Source organism: Plasmodium cynomolgi, chromosome 10 (assembly GCF_000321355.1).
Source record: "Plasmodium cynomolgi strain B DNA, chromosome 10, whole genome shotgun sequence".
NCBI classification, from domain to species: domain Eukaryota; phylum Apicomplexa; class Aconoidasida; order Haemosporida; family Plasmodiidae; genus Plasmodium; species Plasmodium cynomolgi.
The window spans coordinates 1,293,267-1,303,159 of NC_020403.1; the positions used below are offsets into that span (position 1 = coordinate 1,293,267).

Here is a 9,893-nt window from a genome sequence, read left to right on the forward strand (position 1 = left end):
GTAGTCTTCTTGTTGCTTAGTTCTTTTTGTTTTTCTGCGTCTTCTTTATTCGTTTTTGCTTTTTTTGCTTCTTCTTCTGCTGCTTTTTTTGCTTTTTCCATAGCTTCTTTTGCTTTTTCCAGAGCTTCTTGTGCTTCATTAGATGCCTTCTCTGCTTCCTTTTTTGCATCTGTAGCTTGTTCCAAGGCTGCTTCTATTTTTTCTGCAATTTTTGCGTTTTCTGTTATTTCTTTTGCTTCAACTTTAGCATCTTTAGCTGCTTTTACTGCTTCATTTATGGCTTGTGTTGCTTTTTTTAATTCTTCTTCCGCTTCTTGTGCTTTTTTTAATTCTTTTTCGGCTTCTGTTGCTAACTGTTGTGCTTCTCTTGCTGCCTTTTGTGCCTCTTGTTCGTCTTCTGATTGCGAATGAGATTCTTCTAGTTTTGCCTCTTTTACCGCATAAGCTGACTCTTCTTTTACTTCTTTTTTTGCTTCAACTATTTCTTCTTCTTCCTTTGGTACTGTTACTACTTCTGTTGCTTCTGGTTCTACACTCATTGTTATTTCATCTTCTTTTAGTAACCCTTTTTCTATGAGTACCCTTAATTCTTCGGGATACTCGGGATCCGGTTGTACCTCGGTTACCATGGTGTCCACGCTTATATTGGTTGCTGCTAATGAGATTGCATCTTGCTCATTTTTATTTTTCAACATTTTCGCTTTTGTTTCTGCTTCTGCTTTTTTGGCCGCTCTCGTAGCAGCCAGTTTTGCTGATTCTGAAGTTTTTGCTGCAGCTGCTGCTTCGTCTTTCGCATTCATAGCACTAGCTACTGCTTTTTTTGCTTCTTCTTTTGCTACTTCTAATTTTACTATTTCTGCTTTTATTTGCGCTTCTCCTTTTGCCTTCTTGGCGTCCATTGCGTCTTTCACAGCATCAGATGCTAAATTTTTTAATTCATCTGCATTTTCTGGTTTTATTTCTTTTACCTCGCCTGTTATTCCTTCTGTTGCTTTTTGTTCTGCTTCTGTTTCTTTTCCTTCAGCCATATTTCCTTTCTCTCCTGATTCTGCTGCTGTTTTTAATGATGCTCCTGCTTCAGTTACTGCAGTTTCAGCTTCTTTATTTGTTACTTGTGCTTTATTAACTAATTCATCTATTTGTTTTTTTAAGTCTTCATTATTATTACTATCTTCTGCCTGCGTTTGGAGTTCCTCTCTTTCCGATTTGGGTGGCAATACGTTGTCGTTTCCCTTTCGGTCTATCTGATCACTGTCTTCTGAGTTTAAACCACTTTGCGCATCCTGCAAAATGAGGTTTTTGCCTGTCCGGCCGTTCCTCAAGTAGGGATTTTTAAAATTAACAATTTCGTTGCTCACAACATTATTTTGGTAAATGTATAATTTTACGAAGAGTACCAAAAGGGGGATGCCACCCAAATGCTTCATTTTTGGTACGTATTCTAAGAAATGTGCGGCATTTTAAAGTGTAAAAAAATAATTAAAAAAAATGAAAGCGTTAATTTAATTTACAGGATGAGTTGCGAATTGTCCGGCAAGGTAATGAGCAGAAAAAAAAAAAAAAAAAAAATAAAATAAAAAAAAAAAAAAAGAATGTTATTCTAAATTATCTTATAATTAGGAATATGCATGCGAAAATGATTAAACGTTGGACAATGTGCAGAAAAAGTCTATAAAAGGAAAAAACAAAAAATTTTTAGTTGTCTCCATATGTTCATTCACAGATTAAACTTATTTTATTAATCGCTTTTTGGCATACGTGCAGTGTACACCTTTTTGGAAGGCCAACGATTTCCTTTTCGACGCTCTCAAATTATTTCCAAATTGGAAACATAAAAATGTGAGCTATTGTGTGCAATTGAGAATTCATAGTTTTTTAAAAAAAGGAAATTATTGCCATCCCATTTTGCAACAATTTTTTTTATCATATTAACCAAATGGTGACTTAAATTGGGGAATTATTTTCTTTTAACAGCTAGTCGAATGAAAAGAAAATTGCATGCGCAGAATGAGTCTAGCGATATGCTGCACATCTTCTACACAAACGTGTGTATTTTTGCGCATTTTTAATTTTGTTCATTTTGTAGCTTAAGAAAAATTGCTATTGCTCCTCGTTAATGGTAACGTGTTCTTCACACCATTTGAGGAAAGGAAAGAAAAAACTACGAATAACTGTTTGTAATTTGTTTGAGCGAAAAAAAAAAAAATTAAACAAATAAGCAGGCAAATAAACAAGGAAATGTATGTATAAACGTATGCAAATGCGAATACACGGAGAAAATAAAAAAATCGGAACAATCTCCACTTTAAAGCAACTATTTTGGTTACATTAAAAATGTGTAATGAGCGTGAGTGTAGTTTCATAAGACACAAATTAACCCTTTAGTGAACACACCAAGGAATATATTTTTTTCCTATTTTGGTGTTCCTTCTTTATTGCCCTTCCTTTCAAAGGGGACTCCTCCATGATTTGCCTTACAATAAGTGTAGCCATTCGAGTCAGTTTATAAAGCGGTAAAGGGGCACATAACTGATGGTTTTGCTGACAAACGTGAAATATTTCACTTGCAATTCTTTACAAGTTCAAAATGAACAGATCCACATCATTCGCGAAATCCTTTAGCGTGTCTAGGACTTCTGTGTCCCCGTCAATTGTTTTAATTATATTTTTGGTCATCCCTTCAGTTTTTTTTTTAAAGTCCATAAAATTTTTATAGTTATCTTCGAGCAGCGTGTGGGCGTTGTTGTCACTTGGTGGTTTATCATTCTCTTCTTTGGATTGTTTTTTTTCATTTTCTAACTCAGCTACACTGCTCTTGTGTGCACTGCTTTGCGCTTGTCCTTCCTCTTTGGTTTCTTTCTCTTCCTTCACTTCTTCGTCTTCCTTCACTTCTTCTTCTTCCTCCTCTTCTTCCTCCCCCTCTTCTTCTTCCTCCTCCTCTTCTTCCTCGTTATCATCCCCTATTTCTACATCTTTCGGTACTATATGATCTGCGTCTTCTTCCTCCTCTTCTTCCTTCTCTTCGTTTCCCTGTTCCTCAATTTCGTTTAGCACCTGTTCGTCATTATCGACTCCATTGTAACCTTCTTTGGAGTACTTTTTTACAATTTCTAGAATTTTATGTTCTTTCTTTGTGGCTGATTCTTCTGCTGCCTTTTTTGCTTTCTCAGCAGCTTCTGCGGCTTTCGCTGCATTATTTTTTGCTTCGTTAGCTGCAGCTTCCGCTGCCTGGGCTTTCGTAATTGCTTCTTCTACCGCCGCGAGGGCTTTCGTTTTAGCTTGGATCAATGTTTCCATTGACGTGGCTCCCTTAGCTGTCTCCAATTCTTCTTCTGCTATTTTTAATTGTGCTTGCGCTGCATGTGCGTTGTCCACTGCCTCTTGTGCTTTTTTTTCTGCTTCCTTTCCTTCTTCCTTCGCTGTTTCCGCGTCTTCCTCCGCTGATTCTGCTTCCTTTGTTGATTTCTCTGCTGATTCGACTGCTTTTTTTGCATCATCTTTTGCTGCTCCTGCTGCTGTGACTGCCTTTTTTGCTTTAATATTTTCCACTTCTGCATGTACAACCTTTAATGCTATTTCTGCTACTTCCTTTGCCCTGTTCGCGCCTTCCGATGCATTAATTGATCCTGATGTCTTTTCCTTCACATGGTTCACTTTATTGGTTATGTCTGCCTTTTTCTCTTCGTTACCCCAATTATTGTTTACCTCTTCTTCTGCCTCTTTCGCTTTTAATGACACTTCATTTGCTGCATCTTCTGCTTTCTTGGCATTTTCCCTTGCTTTCTCCGCAGCGCTTGCTGCCTCACCTTTTGATTTTGTTTGCACCGTTTTTGCTGCTTCTTCCGCTTGCTCTTTTGCATCCTCAGCCGCGTCTTGCGCTTTTTTCGCCTGGTCCTTTGCTACCACTGCTTTGGCTACAGCCATTGCGAGCTCTGCTATTGTTTGCGCCTTCTTGGCTTCTTCTGCTGCATTTGAGGCCTTTTCTGTTTTTCCTTTAAGCACCTCTATTTTTTTTGTTACATCTTCTGTTTTTTCTGTTTTTTCTTTATCTCGTAAACGGCCTGCATAGTCATTTGTTTCTTTTGCTTCCTTTGCTGCCGTTTCTGCCTTTTCCTTTGCTAGAGTGGCCATTCTTTCTGCTTTGCCTTTTGCTTCAGTTACTTCATTTAATGGTGCCGTTTGCGCAGCCTTTTCTGCTTCTGCTTTTGCTTCACCTGCTGCGATTTGCGCCTTATTAGCTTCTTCTTTTGCCGCTTCTGCCTTTGCTACTTCTACTTCTATTAATGCTTCATTTTTTGCTTTCACAGCTTCTTCTGATAATGTTATTGCTTTTTCTGTCTTTCCCTTTACCACTTCTTCTTTGTTTGGTATTTCTTCTAGATTTTCATTTGCTTCTGTTATCGCAGCTGCGGCTTCCTTTTCCGCTTCCGTAGCTTTTTCGGTTGCTGTAGTCGCTGCCTTTTCTGCCTTAGTTGCTGCTTCTTTTGCTTTTTCAGCATTAGATTCACCTGAATATTTTTCAGCTTCTGTTTTTACCTTTAGTGCATCTTCTTTTGCTTGTTGTGCTTCTTTTTTTGCCTGTTCCGCTTTTAATATATGTGTTGCTAGTTTTGCTGCCTTTACCGCTAGATCTTTTGCAAGTTTTGCTGCATTCGCCGCTTGTTGTGCTTCTGAAGCTTTCTCTTTTGCATCCGATACTGATTCCTTTGTTACTTTGTACTCTGCTAAACTTACTTGCTTTGCTAATTCTTCTGCTTTGTCTAGTTGTTTTTTAGCCTTTTCTGCTTCTTCTTTAGCCTTTTCCTTTGCCTTTTCGGCACCATTTGCCGTTTCTAAGGCTTTTGCTTGTTCCTCTGCCTCCTTTGCTTTTTCCAATTCTTTTTCTGCTTCATCTTTTGCTGCCTCTGCTTTTGCTACTGCGGCTGCTAGTTCTGCTATTATTCTTTCTTCATTTGCTCTTGCTTCTGCATCCTTGGCCTTTGTGGATTCTTCTTGTGCTTTTTGTAATGTTGTTGCATGTTTTGCTTCTTTGGCTGCGCTTTTTGCTGTAGCTGCGTGTTTTTTTGCTTTGTCTAATGCTTCATCTGCTCGCTTACTTGCTAATGTTGCCCTGTTTACAGTTTTGTTTTCACCAGTTATTTTATTGCTTGCATCCTTTGCCTCCTTTTGTGCTGCTTCTGCTGCTTGTGTCGCTGCTTCTGCTGCTTGTGCCGCTTTTTCTGCTGCTTCTGCTGCTTCTTCTTTTGTTTGTTCTAATGCTATTTTCTCATTATCTTCTGCTTGTTTATCTTTTGTTTCTGCATCTTTTTCTTTTCCTTCTACATTTGCTTGCGCTTGTTCATTTTTTTGTTGTGAATCGGATTCTTCTTGTTGTGCCTTAGCTACTGCTTCTTCAGATTGTCCCGATAATCCTTCCTCCATTTCTTCCATATTGGAATTCCCCTCAACTGTGTCATTCAGATAATCAGCATATTTTCCATTTAAATTATTTTCTCCATTGTGTAAGGTGCCATTTTTTATTGACCATCCATTTCTTAAATTTGGCGTTTCAGCATTTACAGTCGCACACTTTTGAGCATCTTCGATGTGCACATACCAAAATAAAAAAATGATGTAAAGGGTAATTTTCAAATTGGACTTCATTTTTTGCGAGGGAGAAATTGTAACATTTTAAAGAGTGCCAAAAGGGGTGTAAATAATTGAGCAGTTTTAAAAACAATTTTAACCGTATGCTCCTTTTACATTTTCTTTTTTTGCAAGACGGTTTGAGTAAATTTCAAATTAAAAAGCGAAAATGAAGGGAAAAAAAAAAATATAAATAATATGATACATTACCTTTCAGTTAGCAAAATGTACCCGTGACAAAACTGTACAGAGGTGAAACAAGGTGGAGGATAACTGCGCAGAACTAATCTGCTAAAAAAAATGCATATTTATCTTTTAAGGAGGACAAAAAAATTACGAGTCCCGTGCGAAATTACTTTCCTTTTACGTGTGATTTAAATTTTTTTTTTTTTACAAAATAGGCTTGTGTGTGCAAAAAAGTACACCCATTTTCCTTAAAGGGGAAAATAATTTTGATGTTTCTATTTCACTTGGTTCATTGTGATATTGTTGCACATGTGGAAGGATACGCGTTCTCCTTTACTTAGCAAATTTGAAAATGAAAAACGGCGTAAAGGCATACGCATTAGATGAGAACAGTAAGCTGGATTGTCCAGTTTAAAATTTTCGCGCAAATTATTTAACAGATTCAACAAAAATGGATACCAAGTTGTGTTCGCCGCAACGTTTCGATTCAGGTGTATAAAGAAGGACGAAAAAATTACAAGTAAAATAATTTCTCTCAAATAAAATAAAATAAACGAATATGTCACATTACACAGATAAGTTAAAAAAAGTGCAATTTTATTTCCACAATTAGTAGGCGTATGTCTAATTTTAAAATGCATTTACAAACACTGACATACAATTGACCAGCTGGCACAGCTTTTTCTGAGGAGTTTATATCCCCCCAAAGGACTCATTCACTAAATGGCATTAACGAAAAAATATTTTTAAAGTTCTTCTTCAAAGTGGCTATTTCGAACTACCCCCAAAAAAATATAAAAATACTTCAAAATGGCGTGCTAAGCAATCAGCATAACTTTTCATTTACGCGTTTTTGTTGTTCCCCAGGTTTTGCAATATGTTTATGCATGTTTGAGGGGAATTCTTTTTTCTCCTTTGTTCATGGTGTAATTCGTCCAAAAGAGGGAGCATAATTAGGCCATGTGTTTTTTTTATCGCTCTTATCGATTCTTCAAATGACGCAATGCAGAAATGGTATCGCACTAATTTGTCGTATCTTAGAAGGTCCTTCCTGAACGAATGCTATTTCCGCTGAGATGGGCAAAAAAAAATGCCTACTTCCTTTTACCAACTCAGAAATACGTGATTCATATCGGAGAGGAACTCCTTTACGGTGTCGCCAACCGAGGGGTCCTCTGAAACTAACGATGTCATCGATTTTACCAGCGCTTCTGTTACCTTCTTAATGTCGTTGTAAGAGTTCAATTCATCTCCAAGCTGCTTTTCTGCGTTAGTATCATCCACAGTATCGTTAATTTTTGCGTTTTCAAGGTTGTCGCCTTTTTGTTGATTAGCTGCTACGTTTTCTTCCACTTCTCCACCGTCGTCCACCTCCAAATCTACGTCATCCTCTTGTCCATTAGAACCATTCGGTAATGGCGCTTCCACCTCTTCCGCCTCTTCCACCTCTTCTGCTTCTTCGCCTTCCTCGTTATGCCCATCTCCCTGTTCCTCCACTTCTTCCCTTACTGGTTCCTCCCTATCCGTTACATTTTCCGTTCCCGCAGAAAACATTTCCACTGGTTCTAGTATATCCTGGTTTTTTGTTTTTAGAAATTCGTGTGCTGCTTTAATTTTTGCAATCATCGCTTCCTTTGCTGCGACGATAGCTTTATTTGCCTCTACTTTTGCTGCGGCTGCTGTTTCTGCATTTTTTGTGTTCTCCGCTGCAGTCTTAGCTTTTTCCGCTTCGTCTGCTGCCTTACTCGCTTGTACTGCTGCTTCTTTCGCTGCAGCGTCTGCTTTGGTTTTCTCTGCTGTTGATGCTTTTGTTCCTTTCGATGATTCTTCTGCTTTAGCTGCTATAGCCTTAGCTTCTTCTGCTTGATTTTTCGCTTCTGCTTTTGCCAACTTTGCCTTTGCTACCTCAGCTGCCTTTTTCACCTTTTCCAACGAGTTTGCAGCATCTTGTGATTTTGCAATTGCCAGTATCGATGCATGTTGTACAATTAATAACTTTTGCTTAGCATTTTGGGTCGCATCTTGTGCTTCCTTTTTTGCTTCCTCTAATTTGGTGATGTCTGTTTCCGTGGCTGCTTTTTTTTCTGCCATTGTAGCTACTTGTAACTGCATTTTTATTGCATGTGCTTTTTCTACCGCTTCAGTTGATTCTTCTTCTGCTTCCATTTTTGCATGAGCTACTTCTTTTTCTGCCTTTATTGCTGTTTCTACTTCTGTTGCTGCTGATTCTTCTGCCTTTGCCATTGCAGCTGCTTTTGCTGCCTTTTCCGTTTGTGTCTTTGCATCTTGCGCTTCTAGGCTTGCTTGTTTTGCCTTTGCATTTGCTTCTTCCGCCTTTTCGACTTCCTTCTGAGCCATTTCAGAATCTTCTTCTAATTTGGCTACTTCGGCAGCTATTTCTGCCTCTATTTGTGCTTTCTTGACTTGATTTGTAGTCTCTACTGCTTTTGCTACATTTTGTATTAGAGTCTTTATTTTTCCTTCTGCCTCTGCTTCTTTGGTTTGTTCTTCTCCAGTTTCTGCTTTTTCAGCTGCCTCTACTGCTGCGGTTGCCGAGGTTTCTGCTAATGAGATTGCATCTTGCTCATTTTTATTTTCCAATAAGTTTGCTTTTGTTTCTGCTTCTTCTGCTTTTTTGGCCGCTCTCGTAGCAGCCAGTTTTGCTAATTCTGAAGTTTTTGCTGCAGCTGCTGCTTCGTCTTTCGCTTTTTTAGCACTTGCTACTGCTTTTTTTGCTTCTTCTTTTGCTACTTCTAATTTTACTATTTCCGCATTTATTTGCGCTTCTCCCTTTGCCTTCTTGGCGTCCTTTGCGGCATTCACAGCATCAGATGCTAAATTTTTTATTTCATTTACATTTTCTTGTTTTATTTCATCTACATTTTCTGGCTTTATTTCTTTTACCTCGCTTGTTATTGCTTCTGTTGCTTTTTGTGCTGTATCTGTTGCCTTTTTTGCTGCTTCTGTTGCTTTGGTTGATGCTTGCTCCGCTTTTTCTGTTACTACTGTTATCTTATCTTTCACTATTTTAGCAGCTTGTTTTGCTTTAGATTCTGCGTCACCTGTACCTGCTTCTTTGGGTTCTATCTTTACAATATTGTTTTTCGCATTTTGAGCTTCTTCGTTCGCTTTTTGGGCTTCTTTTGCTGCCACCACTGCCTTTACCACTTCAGATACTATTTCAGCTGCCTTTTTCATTTGTTCTTTTGCTGCCTCCACTGCTTTTGCCTTTTCTTCAGCGTTTCCCTCAGTTGCTTCATCTGCTGCAGATTTTATTTCTTCAGTCTTCTTCTTCAATTCGGATTCTTTGCTTAATGCGTATTCTTTCATCTTCTTTATGGCATCTTTTATTCCCTGTTCTGCCTTTTCTGTTTCTTTTTCCGCTTCTAATATTTTTTGTTTAGCTGTTTCAGCTTCTGCTCCCGCCTTTTCTGCATTAGCTTTTGCTTCTTTTGCTTTTTTTAAATTTTCCGATTCGGCCACCACATTGTTATTTTGTCCCTGCGTCTGGAGTGAGTCTTCATCCGATTTGGGTACCAATTCGTTGTGGCTTCCGTTTGGGTTCATCTCACCACTGTTTTTTCTGTCTAAATCGCTTTGCTCATCCTGCAGGGTAACTTCTTTTCCTGCCCAGCCGTTTCTCAAGTTGGGATTTTTCAAATTAACAATTTCGTTGCTCACAACATTATTTTGGTGAATGCACACATTTACGAAGAGTACAAAAAAGGGGATGCCATTGAAATGCTTCATTTTAGATACGCATGCTAAAAAAAGTGCGCCGTTTTAAAGTGTAAAAAAATAATTAAAAAAAATGAAAGCGTTAATTTAATTTACTGGATGAGTTGCGAATTGTCCGGCATGGTAATGAAGAGAATAAAAAAAAAGTAAAATAAAATAAAAAATAAAAAAAATGGTCTTCTAAATTATCTTAAAATTAGAAATGTGCACACGAAAATGGTTAAACGTTGGACAATGTGCAGAAAAAGTCTATAAAAGGAAAAAACAAAAATTTTTAGTTGTCTCCATATGTTCATTCACAGATGAAACATAATATGTTAATCGCTTTTTGGAATACGTGCATT

General features: G+C 37.9%; 3 protein-coding genes across 3 annotated transcripts; all 3 read right to left on the reverse strand.

Moving 5' to 3' along the window:
- Positions 1 to 16: 16 nt before the first annotated feature.
- Positions 17 to 1,427, reverse strand: PCYB_103890 (merozoite surface protein 3; the record flags this gene model as incomplete). The annotated part of the gene is made up of 2 exons (XM_004222938.1): positions 17 to 169; positions 267 to 1,427. The coding sequence occupies 2 exons, from the start codon at positions 1,425 to 1,427 to the stop codon at positions 17 to 19; spliced, it is 1,314 nt and encodes a 437-aa protein (XP_004222986.1).
- A 1,147-nt stretch (positions 1,428 to 2,574) lies between these two features.
- Positions 2,575 to 5,643, reverse strand: PCYB_103900 (merozoite surface protein 3; the record flags this gene model as incomplete). Its single annotated transcript, XM_004222939.1, has 2 exons — positions 2,575 to 5,033; positions 5,097 to 5,643. The coding sequence occupies 2 exons, from the start codon at positions 5,641 to 5,643 to the stop codon at positions 2,575 to 2,577; spliced, it is 3,006 nt and encodes a 1,001-aa protein (XP_004222987.1).
- Positions 5,644 to 6,915: 1,272 nt separating this feature from the next.
- Positions 6,916 to 9,561, reverse strand: PCYB_103910 (merozoite surface protein 3; the record flags this gene model as incomplete). The annotated part of the gene is made up of 2 exons (XM_004222940.1): positions 6,916 to 7,029; positions 7,096 to 9,561. The coding sequence occupies 2 exons, from the start codon at positions 9,559 to 9,561 to the stop codon at positions 6,916 to 6,918; spliced, it is 2,580 nt and encodes an 859-aa protein (XP_004222988.1).
- Positions 9,562 to 9,893: the final 332 nt, after the last annotated feature.